The 21388-nt window shown below is 42.4% G+C and overlaps 1 protein-coding gene across 7 annotated transcripts in view; it reads right to left on the reverse strand.

Moving 5' to 3' along the window:
- Positions 1-21388, reverse strand: part of LOC112229665 (ras/Rap GTPase-activating protein SynGAP-like) — a 112956-nt gene that overhangs the window by 64334 nt on the left and 27234 nt on the right. For all 7 annotated transcript variants that reach the window (XM_042311662.1, XM_042311650.1, XM_042311653.1 and 4 more), the window contains exon 3: positions 18283-18388. In XM_042311662.1, the coding sequence (XP_042167596.1) occupies positions 18283-18388 (106 nt within the window). The remainder of the gene's footprint in view (positions 1-18282; positions 18389-21388) is intronic.

Raw genomic sequence — 21388 nt, forward strand, 5'->3', positions numbered from 1 at the left:
CTGTAAACCGACCAGGCCCATGTTGCCCAGGGTTAAGAATATACATTGTAGATTTATAATATTACATTGTATATTATTTTTGAGAACCCCTGGCTTAGATCACCGTGTCTACAGCAGCTTCGGCGATCCCACAATTTAAATTGATGCTGACTGTAGAGTAGGCTACTGTAAGATTTCAGAAGCCTAGAGAGAGATTATCAAAGAATACAGCAAGGGGTGAGTTTGTTATGAGTGTTTATTTATTTATTATTCAGCACTGCAACGCTGTTTTTATTCAACACTTTCAGAAATCATGAAATACACTTCTCCACTTTGACTCGCACTCTCCCCCTCCGCTGAGACTGACCATCAGTCCAGTGAAATAGTTACTTCAATTTATGCTCGAATGTGCCTGGCAAGTAGTAGGCTACAGCAACTGACCTATTACCAGTGCTATCAAATAACCAAACTCAGTGGCGATTTTAGCATGGAAATCTTGTTGGGGCAAACACATTTTTATTTTTTTAATGCATGCCAGCTAAGCCACTACATAACACAACACTAAAGAATACATTAATTGCACTATAACAGTGACAAACGGTGCCCACAAACTGTTAGGGCCTACATAAAAATGTCCCCACAGCAGAGCTTTCTTTTCACCACTATGGGGTGATTTACCACCACTACACCTGGCTATCAGCAGAGGCTTGTCAGGCAGCGAAACAATTCATTCAACCTCATTTACTGGCTGACTTGCTTAAACAAATGTGGTTTCTACTGACAATTGAGATGTACAAACCATAGCATAAGGGAACGATGAGCGGATAAGAGGCATTCCATAATTTTGATCAAGACATTAACGAGCCAGCTAAGACGGACATTGTCAATATAACTATATATCAGAACTTTTGAAATGTACAGCAACAAAATTCAGAACATGGGCCATTTTTACAGTATTCTCCCTGTACACCATGTCAGAACCGTAGGATAAATAAAGGCGGCATACTGTATAAGCAGACAATGAAAGCTCTTACAATATTCGATGATGACATTTCTGTAAAACAGGCATGACATCAGTGACCTTCAGGTCGGCGCTCTAGAAAGAGGCCAGAGTTCCCGACTTGAAATTCCGTATTGGATAACTGTTCAAAACGTTCAATTTCAAGTTGTTTTGAACGCTGCAGAAGTCATGCTGGATTGACAGCATGGCCAAAGTATTCAACCTTTTTTTGCCCATGGTGTTGCGTGTGAATGTTTATCCTTTTAAGCTTGGAAAATAGTGATTGCTTTGCAACGCTTGCAGTTAGCCACTGATTCCTGCCAAACCACTCATTGTTGAATTTGTGATTTCCAACTTTTTGTGTCATGTTTATGTCCAATGGCCGATGAGCACCGATACGTTTTATCTATAATTTCTCTTCATATGAGACAAGGATTGAAAAGGATTTGCCAGTAGATTGTTGACGTGATGCATGATGATAACTGTTTTCTCTAGCTTGCTAGCTAAGATTTTGAAAGTATGATGTTGGCATGATCAGTCCAATCAAAGCTACGGTAGATATAACGTGATTTGATGTAATTTTATCTGTGGCCAATGACCTTGAGCCTTCTTGGATGGGCACTTCTAATGTAAATCTATGGTAGCACGTAGGGGGCTTGAATTTTCTAGCTCTCCCAGTAGATTTTGAGATGACATAGTGTCCCCATAAGTGACAAAACACTGAGCCAATCGCAACTAGAGAAGATTACCAACCCCTAAAAATATTTTCCACTGGCTGTCCCTCCACAGAAAGCACTGAGCTAGGCTGAAACACCTGCATTTTGGAGCTGCCTTACTCAAGAATGCAAAAAAGAGACCATGTTTATATGCTGCTTTATCCACTTGATTTTTTTAGTTTTCAATTATTTTTTTACCCCTTTTTTATGGTATCCAATTGTAAGTAGCTACTATCTTGTCCCATCGCTACAACTCCCGTATGGGCTCGGGAGAGAAAAAGGTTGAAAGTCATGCGTCCTCCGATACACAAGCCGCACTGCTTCTTAACACAGTGCACATCCAACCCAGAAAGGTGTCTGAGGAAACACCTGGCAACCTTGGTTATTGTGCACTGTGCCCGCCCTGCCACAGGAGTCGCTGGTGCAGGATGAGACAAGGATATCCCTACCGGCCAAACCCTCCCTAACCCAGATGACACTAGGCCAATTGTGCATCGCCCCACAGACCTCCTGGTCGCGGCCAGTTACGACAGAGTCTGGGCGTGAACCCAGAGTCTCTGGTACTTTTGTCTAGTTCCCAGGATGTCACTGAGGACCATGTCAGGACCTTTCTCGGACGTGCTCATGACTTTCATTTTACTCGTGTGCAATGGCCCCAAGGAAACGCTCTCTGGAGGACCTTTTTATAGCTCCAGTTTTGACCCCTGAAGGTTCTTAGTACATTGTGTCAGGTCCCCTGGAATATTTGTGTAGTTCCTGGTGTCCCCAAAGACATTTATAAGATGTTCTTGGGACGTTGTGTCATGGTCCCCTGGAGGTCTGAAGGAACATTATAAATGTAAGAAAATGCATTAAAAAACTGAATGGCATATTTTGAGTTTAAATATAAGTGCTTTGAGTGTTGACAGTAATCACAGTAATTCTGCCAAAAAGTTCAACGGGTCATCTGCCAAAAACAGCTCAACGGGTCATTTTTAAGAGTTGTTTGGATAGGTCCTTTGGAAACTTTCTGATACTATATAGACATCAACACGCAATGACGGACTGGCCATCTGGAGCACCGGGAATTTTCCGCTTGACAATTGGGGCCGATGCAACGCAAAATATAAATAACCCCAGCCCCCGCTTAAATAAAAATAACCAAGTGCTGTGTGTCTGACTAGCCCAGGCGAGTGGGCTGGCGGCCCACTGACACTGCGGTTGGGTATTACATCTGTCAGCCTCTCTCTCCCAGCCAATTACTTTTGGTCCAGTCCATTCTAAATTTACCTGGGCCCTGCCCCTTTTCCATCTCTGTTAAGAGGTGACATTTGGATAAATAGTGCAGTGGAGCAAGATGGACAAACAGAGAAAAAACGTAAAGGTGGTGCTGAAAATCGGAGAGAAGAGGTTGAAGTCCCTGAGGCTGAAGCAGCCAAATGTTTTAAAATAACAAATGATTAATTTGGCGCCATTACCAGTCAATCATGTCAGCCTAGTGAGCCTGAAGGCACTGGCAGCGTAGAGGAGAGAGAGCAGAGAGAGCAGCCCATTGAGCCCAGCGATACCCATTCAACTGTTTGTCAAGGTTTTGCAAAACCTACAAAAATTATAAATATTGTTTGTGTATTTCTTAAACTGCTGTATTGCCCAATTGGAATTAATATTATACTAGTGGTATATAGTATACTATTATATGAATCTACTAACATTGTATAATTAATATATTAATATTATACTAACATTATACTATTATATTAACATTATCCTTTTAATTAATGTTATAATATTGAACTAATATGCTAATTTATAGTAATTACTCATCCAGGTTGAGGATAGTGCATCTGCAGTGGACAGATGTGGATTGAGCCAGAGCCAGGATGACACTGCCACCCCAATTTTGGATTATTTTAAGAGGCCGAAGTCAGGGGACCTAGATATGTTTTTTAGTTTCCACCCCCAACAAAAGTGTGAAAAGTCTGTGATGCAGGTTTTATTTTGTAAAGATGGAACCAACAGGAAGAGGCTGTCATACAGTGAAGAGAACCATGCTTTATTCTGCTTCATTTGTATGGCATTTGCAAAGCCCACAGAGAACAGCCCTTTCATGAATGGAATGTCAGACTGGAAGCATATCCATCAGAGAGTGGGAGAGCATGAGAAGAGCATTATGCATAGAGGTTAAGCTGAGGCCTACTTTCTAAGGTCCTCCAAAGGTAACATTGAGAGCCTGTTCATCGGCAGTCAGATGTCTGCTCATAGAGAGCAAGTGAACAGAAGAAGGCAAGTGCTAGAGCGCATTATAGATGTTGTTAAAGTCCTAGGCAAGAGGGATCTGAGCTACAGAGGCATGCAGTCTGAAGCAGCTTATACGCTAGATGACAGCAGCATTGACCATGGCAACTTTGTAGAGATGATCATTTGGCTGGGAAAGTATGACATGTGTATGAAAGATCATCTCACTGCCTGCATAGAGAAAAGCAAAACACTGCATGAGTCTGGGTCAAGAGGGGGCAGAGGCTCTCTAATCAAGCCCCCTCCATTTCTCCTTTACCCAAATCCAAATAGCCGATGTTCTGAAAGAGCTGCAAAATCTGGACCCTACAAATCAGCCGGGCTAGACAATCTGGACCCTCTCTTTCAAAAATTATCTGCCGAAATTGTTGCAAACCCTATTACTAGCCTGTTCAACCTCTCTTTCGTATCGTCTGAGATTCCAAAATATTGGAAAGCTGCCGCGGTCATCCCACTCTTCAAAGGGGGTGACACTCTAGACCCAAACTGCTACAGACCTATATCTATCCTATCCTGTCTTTCTAAGGTGGTCTTCGAAACCCAAGTTAACAAACAGATTACTGACCATTTCGAATCCCACCACACCTTCTCTGCTATGCAATCTGGTTTCAGAGCTGGTCATGGGTGCACCTCAGCCACGCTCAAGGTTCTAAACGACATCATAACCGCCATCGATAAGAGACATTACTGTGCAGCCGTATTCATCGACCTGGCCAAGGCTTTCGACTCTGTCAATCACAACATTCTTATTGGCAGACTCGACAGCCTTGGTTTCTCAAATGATTGCCTCGCCTGGTTTACCAACTACTTCTCTGATAGAGTTCAGTGTGTCAGATCGGAGGGCCTGTTGTCTGGACCTCTGACAGTCTCTATGGGTGTGCCACAGGGTTCAATTCTCGGGCCGACTCTCTTTTCTGTATACATCAATGATGTTGTTCTTGCTGATGGTGATTCTCTGATCCACCTCTACGCAGACGACACCATTTTGTATACTTCTGGCCCCTCCTTGGACACTGTGTTAACTAACCTCCAGACTAGCGTCAATGCCATACAACTCTCCTTCTGTGGTCTCCAACTGCTCTTAAACGCAAGTAAAACTAAATGCATGCTTTTCAATCGATCGCTGCCTGCACCTGCTCGCCTGACCAGCATCACTACTCTGGACGGCTCTGACTTAGAATACGTGAACAACTACAAATACCTGGGTGTCTGGTTAGACTGTAAACTCTCCTTCCAGACTCGCATTAAGCATCTCCAATCCAAAATTAAATCTAGAATCGGCTTCCTATATCGCAACAAAGCCTCCTTCACTTATGCTGCCAAACATACCCTCGTAAAACTGACCATCCTACCGATCCTCAACTTCGGTGATGTCATCTATAAAATAGCCTCCAACACTCTACTCAACAAACTGGATGCAGTCTATCACAGTGCCATCCGTTTTGTCACCAAAGCCCCATACACTACCCAACATTGCGACCTGTACGCTCTCGTTGGTTGGCACTCGCTTCATACTCGTCGCCAAATCCACTGGCTACAGGTTATCTACAAGTCTCTGCTAGGTAAAAGCCCCGCCTTATCTCAGCTCACTGGTCACCATAGCAGCACCCACTCGTAGCACGCGCTCCTGCAGGTATATCTCACTGGTCACCCCCAAAGCCAATTCCTCCTTTGGTCGTCTTTCCTTCCAGTTCTCTGCTACCCATGAAATCTCTGAAGCTGGAGACTCACACCCTCTCAATAGCTTTAAGCACCAGCTGTCAGAGCAGTTTACAGATCAGATCACTGCACCTGTACTTAGCCTATCTGTAAACAGCCCATCTATCTACCTACCACATCCCCATACTGGCATTTATTTAGCTCCTTTGCACCCCAGTATCTCTACCTGCACATTCATCTTCTGCCGATCTACCATTCCAGTGTTTAATTGCTATATTGTAATTACTTCGCCACCATGGCCTATTTATTTCCTTAACTTACCTCATTGGCATTCACTGTATATAGACTTTTTGTTTTCTTTTGTTCTACTGTATTATTGACTGTATGTTTTGTTTATTCCATGTGTAACTCTGTGTTGTTGTATGTGTCGAATTGCTACGCTTTATCTTGGCCAGGTCGCAGTTGCAAATGAGAACTTGTTCTCAACTAGACTACCTGGTTAAATAAAATAAAATAAATAAATAAAACTCTATTATCAAAGACTACCATCGATAACATCATTACCACCATCCAACACACAATGCAGGCCACCATAGCAAGTGAAATCCAGGAAGCTGGTATGTTTTCAGTCCAGATTGACACTAGTCACTGTCATAGTCAGATATGTGACGAACGTCACCCATGAGTAAATTGTGGCTGTGGTGAAATGCGAGGCATCCACTGGACAACACTTTGTCCAGGTACTGTGTGAAGTACTGGAAAACATGAAGCTTGACATCAGCAAGTGCATTGGCAATTCCACTGATGGAGCCTCCAGTATGCAAGGCCAGTATAAAGGCTTCTCTGCCCTGCTCTCTGGAAAGTCCACCAATCAGGTGTGGTGCTTTGCACACATTTTGAACCTTGTTTTGGCAGACACAACAGAGAGCGTCTTGGCAAGTTTTTCTCTCGCGAACAACATAGCTGTGTTCTTCCATGAATCCTACCAGAGGATGAACATTTGGGAGAAGGAGAGCAAGAACACAAGACACAGACGTCTTGCTCCAATTGGAGAGACACGCCCGGTGGGCTAAAATAGTGCCTTAAAGGTCTTTGGAGCTTTTGGAAATCCAGATGAGGGTCTGTATGTTGATGTCCTTCTCACTCTTTCAACCATACAAGATCAGAAAAACATCAACACTACTGCACGGGTCAAGGCACAAGGATACATTGAGGGGTTGCTGAAGTATGAAACGATACTTCGATACGATATTCCTCAGAATATTTCAGGTCACCTCACCAGTCTCAAAATATCTTCAAACAAATGGAATGGACATTCTGTCTGTGCATCGTATGGTTGTGTCTACAGAGGAGCTGCTGAAAGGAATGGCAAGAGATTTTGAATAAGTCAAGGCAGCTGCAGACACATTTGTTCAGTGGGCCAACAGGAAGTTGCAGGAACAGGATGAGGAAACAGAACTGGAGTTAGAAAACACTCTGCCAACAAAAAGGGTCTTTCAAGCCCTTTTTGTTGGCAGAGTGGTTTCTAACTCCAGTTCTGTTTCCTCATCCTGTTCCTGCAAGAAGACCATGCCTGAAGAGATGGCACAAGATGTTTTTTTTACTGTGGCAGAGTGCATACAGGATTGGTGTCCATAATCAAATTCTGGATATAGTTCTAGAATGCATCCATCAACGATTTCTGAGTAATGGCACTTTGTATGCCGACATGGCTCTTCTGGACCCTAAAAACTTTAGTCAGCTAACATCCAGTGCCAGTGACCTTCCACAGACAGCCCTTCAAGAACTAAGCAAATGTTTGATCAAATTTTACAGCAGAGCAACGGTGTTTCAATTTACAGAGTGAGCTCATGAGTCTGGCCGAACAGTGGACTAGGTTAAAACAATCGGGATTTGAAGAATACACAACCAGGACTATGGAGGATCATGGACCTGAAGGAAATGAAGACGAGGTGGAGATGGTGAACAAGAGCTGTTCATCTCACAAGGACTGTCCAGTGTGTTGCTACCGTATTCTTAGTCAGTACAACCTATTGACGACGCATACCACATCCTGGGCCTTGCTTACGAGTTACTACTTCCCCTGTCAGTAACCCAGGTAGCTTGTGAGCGGAGCTTCTCTACTCTGAAATTCATCAAGAGTAGGCTCAGGAGCAATCTATCTCAACAGCACCTGGAGGCTTTTATGCTCATGGCTACTGAGCGAGATGTTTTAATGGCCCTGGACAGTAACCTGGTTATAGATGGCCTTGATGAGAGAAGTGAGCTTCTGCAGAAATTGCTCATTTAAGGAGGTAGGAAATATGTTTATTTTAATTTTATTCTATGACTTGCCTACTCACCAGTCTTTTCACCAACAAATGTCTTCCTGTATTATTTATTTTACTGGTCAGATGGTTCCAGAGATTCTTGCCACCTTCCTGCCAGTGCCAGAGCCAGCCTCCTCCTATTTTACATATATTTGACGAAAGTTATTGTTATAAATATTGTTCAGTAATCTTGTTTACATAAAGTGTGGCGTGGGTTGTGTGGGTGGTGGTGTATTGCTGGGGGGGATTTGGTGTGCCAGTCAAAAAGTCCAGAGTCAAAAGGTCCAGGGCCATTTTTCATTCCTAGTCCATCCCTGTCAACACGTCTTACCTGCTTGTGACTCTGTAGGAGAATTTGCAAAAGTCATTTTTTGGGACGTTTCGTTTCCCTGCCTCTATGTCAATTCCAAGCTGCACTGTTCTTCATATACAATTTAACAATTGATAATATTCTCACCCACCAGACTATTGTCAATTTAACACTTCACTTAGAGTTTGAAAATCACAAAAATACGAATTAATGCAATTCTTCCACCATGACCGTTCATCTACTTAAGAATGGGTCTCAAACTGGTAAAACACAAAATTATACTTTTTTGTTTGTTTGTTTGTTTGTTTGTATTTTACCCCCGTTTTCAATCTTGTCTCATCGCTGCAACTCCCCAATGGGCTCAGGAGAGGCGAAGGTGGAGTCATGCGTCCTCCGAAACATGACTCGCCTACCCACGCTCCTTAACACCCGCCAGCGTAACCCGGAAGCCAGCCACACCAATGTGTCGGAGGAAACACTGTTCAACTGGTGACCGGGGGTCAGTCCACAGGCACCCGGCCTCAGTCCACAGGCACCCGGCCTGCCACAAGGAGTCGCTAGAGCACAATGAGCCAAGTAAAGACCCACCGGCCAAACCCTCCCCTATCCCGAGCCACGGCCGGTTGTTGCACAGCCCGGAAATTAACCCGGGTCTGTAGTAACCCTTCTAGCACTCTGATGCAGTGCCTTAGACCGCTTCGCCACTCAGTAGACCCCATAATTACATGTTTTACAATTAATTTAGACCCGCTACCGGAATAGTGACATCCATGATGTTCTGGGTCAATTTGACCCGCAATTTGACCCACGCAATTTGACCTTGACCTTGGTCTATACCAGGCCTGGGCAACTCCAGTCCATGGGGGCCTGATTGGTGTCACACTTTTTCCCCAGCCCCGGCTAACACACCTGACTCCAATAATCAACTAATCATGATCTTCAGTTAAAAATGCAATTAGTTTAAATCAGCTGTGTTTGCTAGGGACGGTGGAAAGTGTGACACCAATCAGGCCTCTGAGGACTGGAATTGCCCAGGCCTGGTCTATACAGTGCCTTTGGAAGGTATTCAGACCCCTTGACCTTTTCCACATTTTGTTAGGTTACAGCCTTATTTTAAAATGTATTAAATTGTTTTTTTTCCCCCTCATCAATCTACACGATACCCAATAAGGACAAAGTAAAAACAGGTTTTTATACATTTTAGCAAATGTATTAACATTTTTTTTAAACATATCACATTAACATAAGTATTCAGACCCTTAACTCAGTACTTTGTTGCAGCACCTTTGGCAGTGATTACCATCTTGAGTCTTCTTGGCTATGACACTACAAGCTTGGCACACCTGTATTTGGGGAGTTTCTCCCATTCTTCTCTGCAGATCCTCTCAAGCTCTTTCAGCTATTTTCAGGTCTCTCTAAAGATATTGGATCGGGTTCAAGTCCGGGCTCTGGTTGGGCCACTCAAGGACATTCAGAGACTAGTCCCCGAAGCCACTCCTGTGTTGTCAAGAGGTCCTAAGCGCTCTGGAGCAGGCTTTCATCAAGGATCTCTCTGTACTTTGCTCCGTTCATCTTTGCCTCGATCGTGACTAGTCTCCCAGTCCCTTACGCTGAAAAACATCCCCACAGCATGATATTGCCACCACCATGCTTCACCGTAGGGATGTTGCCAGGTTTCCTCCAGATGTGATGCTTGACATTCAGGCCAAAGAGTTCAATCTTGGTTTCATCAGACCAGAGAATCTGGTTTCTCATGGTCTGAGAATCTTTAGGTGCCTCTTGGCAAACTCCAAACGGGCAGTCATGTTCCTTTTACTGAGGAGTGGCTTCCGTCTGGCCACTCTACCATAAAGGCCTGATTGGTGGAGTGCTGCAGAGATGGTTGTCCTCTGGAAGGTTCTCCCATCTCCACAGATTAACTCCAGAGCTCTGTCAGATTGACCATTGGGTTCTTGGTCACCTCCCTGACCAAGGCCCTTCTCCCCAGATTGATCAGTTTGGCCAGGCGCACAGCTCTAAGAAGAGTCTTGGTGGTTCCAAACTTCTTCCATTTAAGAATGATGGAGGCCACTGTGTACTTTCCAAAGGCACTGTATAACTTGTAAATGGTTTGTCCTTGAAACAAGCTGCTTTCTAAGCTACTGGAAAATACATTTTGGGAGGTTAAACTTATATATTTATGTTCTTGATGTACTTACTGCGCTTACTGTATGGGTCAAATTGAACCAGAACATAAACGGTTTAGACCAAATCAAACATAAATGAAGGGTGAATTAGGTTAACTGTATTATTATACTTTACTATTTATATTTTTGACTACTTTTACTTCATTACATTCCAAAATAAAATTATGTACTTTTTACTCCATATATTTTCCTTGACACCAAAAAGTACTAGTTACAATTTGAATGCTTAGCAGTACAGGTAAAAGGTCAAATTCACACACTTATCAAGAGAATGTCCCTGGTCATCCCTACTGCCTCTGATCTGGTGGACTCACTAAACATAAATGCTTCCTTATGTCTGAGTGTTGTAGTTGGCCCTAGCTGTCAAAAAAAAGTAATAAAAAAGGAAATTGTGCCATCTGGTTTGCTAAATATAAGGAATTTGATTTATAGCATTTATTTTTACTTTGTACTTTTACATCTTTGCTGGCCCTGCCATCAACGGATTTCTGCCTAGAGTACGCCACTGGTGTGTTTGTGTGTGTGTGTTGGTGTGTATTTGTGTTTGCATGCTTGTTTGTGTGTCAATGGCTACTCTCATCTACACCAGTGGTTCCTAAGTGAAACCGAAAGGCACACTGCACCGCCCAAAGACTCCCAATTCACATGCTCAGCAAAAAGAAGATGACTACTACCAAGTTGGCATCTTCTTTTCCTCTGGGCCTCGGGGAGAGCAGGCTTTGGTCAAAGAAACTTAAGGTATAACTTCAATTAATAGCCCAGGTGTTTATTTGCTTAAATCACTGAACACAACCGGCGCTTATAAGAGACAGATTTCCATTTGAGCCTGGTGTCTATCCACCTCCAGCTCCTCGCAAACATGTTGTTCTACCCCCACCTTGCAGTCTCGCCCTCTTCTGATCCACCTCAGACAAACGTTGAAGTTCAACTTTTTTGACAGCCATTTTCTCACTCTTTTTGGATCAATTCCAAAATGCCTGGCTGTTGCCTCGCCTGAATTTTGCTCTGCGAATTTGATCACTGTGAGCTTGAATTTGATGTGTTTTCTTTTAGGTGTTGCCATGGATAGCAACGATGATAGAATAAAACATTTAAACATGTAATGCAGATGACTGTGGGAAAATCAGAGCTGTGTCCATGGTAACCTCATAAACAATTCATTTAGACCCGGTGTTTATTTGAAACAGGTCGTTTATTGCGTGCCGATGCCCAGCTATTTAAAGGGACAGGTGGCTATTTGAGACCGAGTCTAATTGAAGTTGAAGAAAGTGGCAGTAAATCCCTGACTCTAGTCTCAGTGCAGAGAGATGAGGTCTTTTAAGACTACAGCCAACCAATGTATGAAAGCTGACTAACACACTCAGGGCTGAGGAAGAGAAACCAGCCTACACAAGAGACCCATGGACAACTGCCAGTCAAACCAGGAGCTGTGCTGCTACTGCTGTTATTATTGTTATTGCTCTATTTCATCCTCAGGATATATCACAGGACATGTGAGCACTTGATGTTACATAATGTCGACATTTACATAGCTGCTCTGCATAAAAAGCTATTTTCCAGTTGATGCATGGTATTTACAATGGTGCTTCACTCCATTTCTTAACATGTCATTTCTGGTACCTAGTAATTGATAAATTGATCAGTAATCAGTTATTAAAGGGGAACTATTTTTTTGTCAACATTTCAATTACATAGAGGATTCTAAAAGACCCATCTTGAAAAATGTATTGTAGCTAAGATGTTGATTATAAAAACGTTATCTTTAAATCACATTTGCCTAATTTTTCAATAATATACAGCCCCAAGGAATACATATGTACTGTGTAGTTGCACTCTCTACACTGCTGGTTGTTACGCATATTAAAGGGAAGGTTGCACAATATATTTCCACAAATCTAACAATGTAGATTGATGATATTCCATCTTATGCAAAAGTTCTTTATGCAAAAGTTGATTAAAAACTAACTATACACATATTTTGCTATTTGAATTACATTTATTAAAAACTCCTACACCAACAAAACATTACGGCTTTGACGTCAAGAAGGGGCCTGTTGGTGGGGGCAGTACACACTGAACTGCCTCATCTTTTTTTGCAGGATATCATGGTAGTCAATGTTTGTTTTAGCCATTATACCTGGGTTTACTGCTGCTAGTAGTAGCACTCAGGTTAGCATGGCATTAGCTGTAGCTACAATCGGCCAACAACAGAGTTTTAGCCAGTTCGGTTATAGATGTTCAATGTCTACTATGATGGTAAAGGTTTATCTTGGTTTTGTAACAGTACGAGAAATGCTGATGTGCTGAACTGCAAATAAGTGATGTGCTTCAAGGCTGCTAGTGGTTAGCTAGTAGGGGCAAGCCAGGGGTGGAATGGGGGCTATGCTAAAAGAATGCGAGCTGTATTAGTGTTCTTTTTTTAATGAGCTGATACAGAGTAAAAAATCAGATGATATGGTCAGATGATAAATTGTCTTTATTCAGAGTTCCAAAATAGATATTTTTAAACAATAATAGGACTCTGTATGATATGAGTCTCCACTGTGTTATGTGGTTTCACTCCTACTCCTGGAGTGCTCCTCTTCATGTCACATTTCCGAACGCCTTTCCGACCTGACTTTGGTCAAATTCGGTTAAAATATACATTTCTCCCAAAATACAAATGTAAAGTGATACAGCACGCCGTATTGGGACCTTTAGTTGGAAGAATAATTCTACAATCTTCCCTTTAAGTGAAAAATAATTTGATTAGTTGTTCCACATGAAGTAGCTATACGTCATTTCGATGGAAGTGTGGGAACAGCGATGTAAAATGTTGCCAGAAAACAGTATTGATTCTAGCTGAGTGAGCACACAATTCCATTAATCATCTCTCTCTCTCTCTCTCTCTCCCCCTTTCCCCAGTGAGTGTTCCCCTGCTCATGTCCACGAACCGCTAAACAAAGCTACAGTAGCGCTCCATTTGTATTCATTCGGAGTTCCAACATTAAGACAGCAAGATGACTCAGCAAATCTCTGCAAAGACGAGCGGCAGCTTTGGGGGTGCATTTACAGTTCCCTCAGTGACAGACTGACAGGCTACCTGTCATCCTGCACTGTTAACTTTATATAGTACTAAAGGTCTCACTAAAACAAACAATACTGTTGTTGATACTGCTACAGTACTATGTATGCTTCCTGCTGCAATTAAAACATATTGAAGTGTCCTTTGGTATTCCCATGTGGTAGCAAACAGAGAATAGCATAATTGGGGTTGGCTAATGGGATCGTATTGCGTAATGTTGCTGTAGAAATTTGGGGTCAACAGAGGCTGAATTGCTCAAAACAAAGAGAAATCTGAGTAACATACTCACTAATCTAATATATAATGCTAGAGAATACAAACTACGCACATGCATTTGGGGTGGCAGGTAGCCTAGTGTTTAGAGCATTGAGCCAGTAACCGAAAGGTTGCTAGATCAAATCCCCGAGCTGACAAGGTAAAAATCTGTTGTTCTGTCCCTGAACAAGGCAGTTAGCTGTCATTGTAAATTTAAATTTGTTCTCAACTGACTTGTCTAGTTAAAAAAAGGTAACATTTAAAAAATGGAAGGTAACTGTAATGAGGTGTATAGGTTAGCGGTGGTTGCTGGAGTATGCTGCAAACATGAACCACTTCTGGGTTCCACTCTTACCCTGACAGTTTTTTTGTCCCTGGTGGAACCTCAAAGACATTGCATGCTGTTTTAATGAGTTAAAAGTCTGGGGAAAATCCATAATTTATACTGTTATTTATGATTCATTTCCTTAAAGTTATTGGAGGAGAAATTAGTTCAGTTATACACGCTAGTGTTGTACCTTTAAGATGGGATGTGGAACAACTCCTATAAATAAAATATCAAAATGACAATGTTGTCCAAGAAGATGGAGAACACAAGTTTATAATGGAGGAAAATACGAACAACACGTTATGTTTTTACATTGAATTTCCATTCAGCCAAAGGCTATCAATCAGATAAGCAGTTAGCTAGCTACATTATGGTTGTGATTTAGCCTGAGGTTAATTCATTCAGATAACATGGATTCCTCTCAATGACTGAGCAGCCGTGGTGAAAGTCAATTTCAAAATGTAACACATTTAATCACATCCAATTTTGATGAGGTTAATAAGAGAGAGAAAAAAAATATTTTTCTTCTATTAGCCCAGAATGCACCTCTTTGAATGTTATTGAACGTTATTGCAAGAGACCCAATAGGATCAGGAGCGTGCACTTCAGTGCCAATAAAGATTTAAAAGGATTGTTTCTCTCACTAATTACATAATCAAGTCCCTTCACTGACCATGCTCTATCAAATCAAATCAAACTTTATTTGTCACATGCGCCGCGCCGCATACAACAAGTGTAGACTTTACCGTGAAATGCTTACTTACAAGCCCTTAACCAACAGTGCAGTTCAAGAAGAGATAAGAAAACATTTACCAAACAAACTAAAGTAAAAATGAAAAAAAGTAACACAATAAAATAACAATAATGAGGCTATATACAGGGGGTGCCGGTACCAAGTCAGTGTGTGGGGGTACAGGTTAGTTGAGGTAATTTGTACATGTAGGTAGGGGTGAAGTGACTATGCATAGATAATATGTCAATGTAAATAGTCCGGTGGCCATTTGAATAATTGTTCAGCGGTCTTATGGCTTGGGGGTAGAAGCTGTTAAGGAGCCTTTTGGTCCTAGACTTGGTGCCTCGGTACTGCTTGCCATGCAGTAGCAGAGAAAACAGTGTATAACTTGGGTGACTGGAGTCTCTGACAATTTTATGGGCTTTCCTCTGACACCGCCTATTATATAGGTCCTGGATGGCAGGAAGCTTGGCCCCAGTGATGTACTGGGCTGTTCGCACTACCCTCGGTATCGCCTTACGGTCAGATGCCGGGCAGTTGCCATACCAGGCGGTGATGCAACCAGTCAGGATGCTTTCGACGGTGCAGCTTTTTGAGGATCTAGGGACCCAAGCCAAATATTTTCAGTCTCCTGAGGGGGAAAAGGTTTTGTCGTGCCCTCTTCACGACTGTCTTGGTGTGTTTGGACCATGATAGTTCGCTGGTGATGTGAACACCAAGGAACTTAAAACTCTCGACCCGCTCCAGGTGTTATTTTTGTCCAGGTGGGAAAGGGCAGTGTGGAGTGGATCTGTTGGAGCGGTATGCGAATTGGACTAGGGTATCCGGGATAATGGTGTTTTTTGTGAGCTATGACCAGAATTTCAAAGCACTTCATGGCTATCGACGTGAGTGCTACGGGGCGGTAATCATTTAGGCAGGTTACCTTTGCTTCCTTGGGCTCAGGGACTATGGTGGTCTGCTTGAAACAGCCTGAGTTTAACTTGGTTAACATCTGATATGGTAAACAGGGGTTTTGTGGTCAGACCAGCTCTTTGAGCTGCTCGAAATGACAAGTCAACACAAATGGAACTTACCCTGCCAGTAAAACAAACACACAAACAACCCACAAACATGCTACAGTACAGAAACAACCCCAGCTACACAGTTTCAATAACTTCCGTTTATGGCTGAATGACACAGAAACGTAGCATATAACATTTTGCAGCTGTACACAACATACTACCACTTTTTACTCTATAGTGTTTATAGTTTTCATTATGGATGCTACTGCAATTGCAACAATTCAACTTGGTATAGATACAGTACCTCCACCATAATGCAGCAACTGCTATTCAAGCAAGATCCCCTATACTCCACTATTGGTACTCCACTATTTGTCCTACTGCCCCACACAAACTGTCTCCCTAATCATTTTTTTTTCTTCATAAAATTATTTTTTTACCCATTTTTTCGCCCCAATTGATAGTTACGATCTTGTCTCATCACTGCAACTCCCCAACGGGCTCGGGAAAGGCGAAGGTCAAGACATGCATCCTTCAAAACATGATGCGCCAAGCTGTGCTGCTTGAACCCCAGGCTTTAGTGGCTCCTCAGCACTGCGATACAGTGCCTTAGATTGCTGCGCCCCTCGGGAGGCCTTTGTCTCCTTATTGTAACTACTGTACCTTGTATGTACCTAAATGTGTCCAGGGTACATAGGGTGTTTCAACACCATGGACAGAGGGCCCAACATGGGCTAAAATCAACCACCGATGGGAGCTGTTTCAGTACCTTGGACAGCTCCGCACAGAGCAAACATTTTGGTTTGGTCTGTGTGGCTGCAGGCAGAAGTTCTGTGGATAGCGTTTAGGTTGAAGTTCTAATTACAATAGATATTTGCATAAAACATTTACAGCACACTGCAATTATCTACCAAGATGAATGCCTTAATTGCATGTTGATTGCTCCAACTTTAACCATTTCCTTGCAATACAAGGAAGTGGATGGGGAAGTAGACTAATTGCATCTGAGTAACTTTCCGTATCCAATCCAAAGAGCGTATTGAAATGTCCTATGCGTCCCTAATAATAGATGCAGAGCCAAATGTCTTCATCAGATATGGTTATTACATCAGGACCCAGCTGGGATTGTTGTCAAGTGTCTTCATTTATCAAAACGATGATACATGAAAATTCATTTGAAGTATAGAGACAGTACATAAACACAATTGATGCATACAAATTCAACCTTGTTTTTTTGTAACACAAGAGTAATCTATGACTTGTACTGTATGTGTCCCTGGAATGAAGCACTTAAGTGAGTAGAGGACAACATCGGAAGGTCTATTGGACCTCATCCCCCATAGCAAACGATACTCTATCTCCATCTTGCATATCATTGGACAGTTTAGCCTGGCATTTTGATTTCATGCCTTTGTGTCCTATTTTTCTTTTTTGAAGTCTAGTCAAAATGGATTTTCAAAGATTTTTTTATACATAGATTTTCACTATACTATCCAATCCACTTGTATCCGTTCTACTCACTTTCTTGTATCCAATCTACTCACTTGCTTGCATCTAATCTACTCACTTGCTTGCATCCAATCGACTCTCACTCTGGGATTATCCCAATGATGATCTCACTAACTTATCTCAGTTCCAAGTTATGCAGTAGGTCACAGTCTTTCTGAAATGGGTCACTGTGTCACAAGCAGTTCCCTTGACAGTGACTCTGTAAATGTGGAATTCTGATGACAGCATGACAGCTTTCTGTTAATCAGCTCATTAATGGGCTGCCTGGGGGGCCTTGGCTGCCGGTGGGGCATCCATCTCATTCAGTATGGGCATTTCATCAGGGTGGATGGGCTCTCACTGCAGATGGTTCTCAATGGAAGGCTGTTGGATAACATATGCTATACCATAGACATGCTTAGAGTGTGATGAGCATCACTCTTCTGGAGTCAGTAGGCCTGTGTAGCCTGTGCCGTTATAGGAGAGTAGTGCTGTGTCAGACCTGGACAGGTTCATGTCAAATACGGAGTGAGTGGCCTATTTCAGTATCCCCACAAGACTGTTGTGGGGAGAGTTTCCCTCGTGGACGATGGGAGTGTATCAATGCTGAGACATTGTGAGAGAGGTGGAGTAAGGCAATGAGGCAGAGACAATGAGTCAGAGAGTCAGTAAGAAAGACAGAATCACAAAATATAAGAAGTAGAGAGGCAGAGAAAGGTAAGAGCAGCCCATGACAGGTAGAGTCAGAAACACAGAACTAGAAGGAGTAGAACGGGCCTCCGCATTCAAGTCAATGACGCCTTAATGGGTGGACTGGCAACCATTGCGAGGGTCCCCATAAGAGTAAAGCAGGAAGTAAAAGCAGGAAGTGCAACATTACATTTGTGCTTTATGGTCAGAGGCTCCAAGCCTATTCTATTGACTGTATTTCTATCAGAAAGAATTCAGAGAGATTGAAGGGCCCTTAGCCTACTCACCCATCTCTGGATGGTGCCTCCCCTCAACAGGAACGCTGACTGTCCTCCGCAGCAGCTTGTTCCTGTGCAACTCGGAGCGCCGCTCGCGCATCAACAAAGGGTGTACCTGCATATGCACAGAGAAACAAGGTCAGGTCAATACGCACAATGCATTAGGCTATATTTTCTGAAGACCATAATGGATAGTATCTTGAAATGTGTATCACTGAGCAGTAGTGGTGCGTGGGCAAAAATAACTAGGGAAGCTAAGCCATGAAAAAAGAGCCATATTACAACTTACTGTATGTGTTGTGATAATTACATTGTTTGCTTTTGAACCTGTTAGTACATATTCTTTGACACCGTGATATATAGGCCTAAAGGCAGAGACAATTAGAGAACAAGTGGTAGAATAAATTCCACCACACCTTTGTTTCATCAAACCAACAGAGAGCAACTTCTGTCCGGTGAAGTCCACAAAGCATTTAGCCTGTAACAAACAGCTACATGACCTACAGCATGGTCAAGCAGTTAATGTTTCTGACATTTTTGGACCTTTTAAACAACTATTGACTTAGAACAATGGAGAGTTACCGCAAGTCGAAAAGGAAACAGGAGCTGCCTCCACTATTCCAGCACCATTTCAACTTCTACATTTCATCAGAATCAAATCACCTCTGCTAATGGTTAGTTGAATACAGTGGCAACTAAAAGATACCAAAAACAATTGAGTCCAGTCAACATAAGCTAAATATGATATGGCTATGCATGGTATAGCACTGATTTGTGTGTGTGTGTACTACTTAAGTAGTTTTTTGGGGTATCTCTACTTTACTTTACTATTTATATTTTGGACTACTTTGACTTCACTATAATCCTAAAGAGAATTATGTTATTTTTACTCCATACATTTCCCCTGACACCCAAAAGCACTCGTTACATTTTGAATGCTTAGCAGTACAGGAAAAGGGTCCATTCACACACTTATCAAGAGAACATCCCTGGTCATCTCTACTGCCTCTGATCTTGCGGACTCACTAAACACAAATGCTTTATTTGTAAATGGCGTCTGAGTGTTGGAGTGTGCCCCTGGCTATCTGTAAACGTAAAAAACAAGAAAATTGTGCTGTCTGGTTTGCTTAATATAAGGAATTTGAGTGTACGTGCGAGCGTGTGTGAGTGCGTGTGTGCGAATTCAGACCATGAAGGCTTGATTCACGCAGTCTCCTCTGAACAGTTGATGTTGAGATGTGTCTACTACTTGAACTCTGAACCATTTATTTGGGCTGCAATCTGAGGTGCAGTTAACTCTAATGAACTTATCCTCTGCAGCAGAGGTAACTCTGAGTCTTCCTTTCTTGTGGCGGTCCTCATGAGAGCCAGTTTCATCATTGCGCTTGATGTTTTTTTGCGACTGCACTTAAAGAAACTTTCAAAGTTCTTACATTTTCCGGATGGCCTGTCCTTCATGTCTTAAAGTAATGATGGACTGTCGTTTCTCTTTGCTTATTTGAGCTGTTCTTCCCATACCAAATAGGGATATCTTCTGTATACCACCCCTACCTTGTCACAACTGATTGGTTCAAATGCATTAAGAAGGAAAGAAATTCCACAAATTAACATTTAAAAAGGCACACCTATTAATTGAAATGCATTCCAGGTGACTACCTCATAAAGCTGGTTGAGAGAATGCCAAGAGCGTGCAAAGCTGTCATCAAGGCAAAGGGTTACTACTTTGAAGAATCTTAAATATAAAATATATTTTGATTTAACACTATGTTGGTTACTACATGATTCCATATGTGTTATTTCATAGTTTTATGTCTTCACTATTATTCTACAATGTAGAAAAAAGTACAAATAAAGAAAAACCCTGGAATGAGTAGGTGTGTCCAAACTTTTGACTGGTACTGTATGTGTGTGAGGGTCACCGGCTGGTCACATGACCATGTTTGACCGTATGACCAGCTGTAATATTATAGACATGTAGCAGGACTTCCAGCACAATATGGGTGACATAAAAGTGTAATACATATAAATCAAATCAAATCAAATTTTATTTGTCACATACACATGGTTAGCAGATGTTAATGCGAGTGTAGCGAAATGCTTGTGCTTCTAGTTCCGACAATGCAGTAATAACGAGCAAGTAATCTAACTAACAATTCCAAAAAAAAACTACTGTCTTATACACAGTGTAAGGGGATAAAGAATATGTACATAAGGATATATGAATGAGTGATGGTACAGAGCAGCATAGGCAAGATACAGTAGATGATATCGAGTACAGTATATACATATGAGATAAGTATGTAAACCAAGTGGCATAGTTAAAGTGGCTAGTGATACATGTATTACATAAGGATGCAGTCGATGATATAGAGTACAGTATCAACGTATGCATATGAGATGAACAATGTAGGGTAAGTAACATTATATAAGGTAGCATTGTTTAAAGTGGCTAGTGATATATTTACATAATTTCCCATCAATTCCCATGATTAAAGTGGCTGGAGTAGAGTCAGTGTCATTGACAGTGTGTTGGCAGTAGCCACTCAATGTTGGTGGTGGCTGTTTAACAGTCTGATGGCCTTGAGATAGAAGCTGTTTTTCAGTCTCTCGGTCCCAGCTTTGATGCACCTGTACTGACCTCGCCTTCTGGATGACAGCGGGGTGAACAGGCAGTGGCTCGGGTGGTTGATGTCCTTGATGATCTTTATGGCCTTCCTGTAGCATCGGGTTGTGTAGGTGTCCTGGAGGGCAGGTAGTTTGCCCCCGGTGATGCGTTGTGCAGACCTCACTACCCTCTGGAGAGCCTTACGCTTGAGGGCGGTGCAGTTGCCATACCAGGCGGTGATACAGCCCGCCAGGATGCTCTCGATTGTGCATCTGTAGAAGTTTGTGAGTGCTTTTGGTGACAAGCCGAATTTCTTCAGCCTCCTGAGGTTGAAGAGGCGCTGCTGCGCCTTCCTCACGATGCTGTCTGTGTGAGTGGACCAATTCAGTTTGTCTGTGATGTGTATGCCGAGGAACTTAAAACTTGCTACCCTCTCCACTACTGTTCCATCGATGTGGATGGGGGTGTTCCCTCTGCTGTTTCCTGAAGTCCACAATCATCTCCTTAGTT

The sequence above is a fragment of the Oncorhynchus tshawytscha genome, linkage group LG03 (assembly GCF_018296145.1).
Source record: "Oncorhynchus tshawytscha isolate Ot180627B linkage group LG03, Otsh_v2.0, whole genome shotgun sequence".
NCBI lineage: Eukaryota > Metazoa > Chordata > Actinopteri > Salmoniformes > Salmonidae > Oncorhynchus > Oncorhynchus tshawytscha.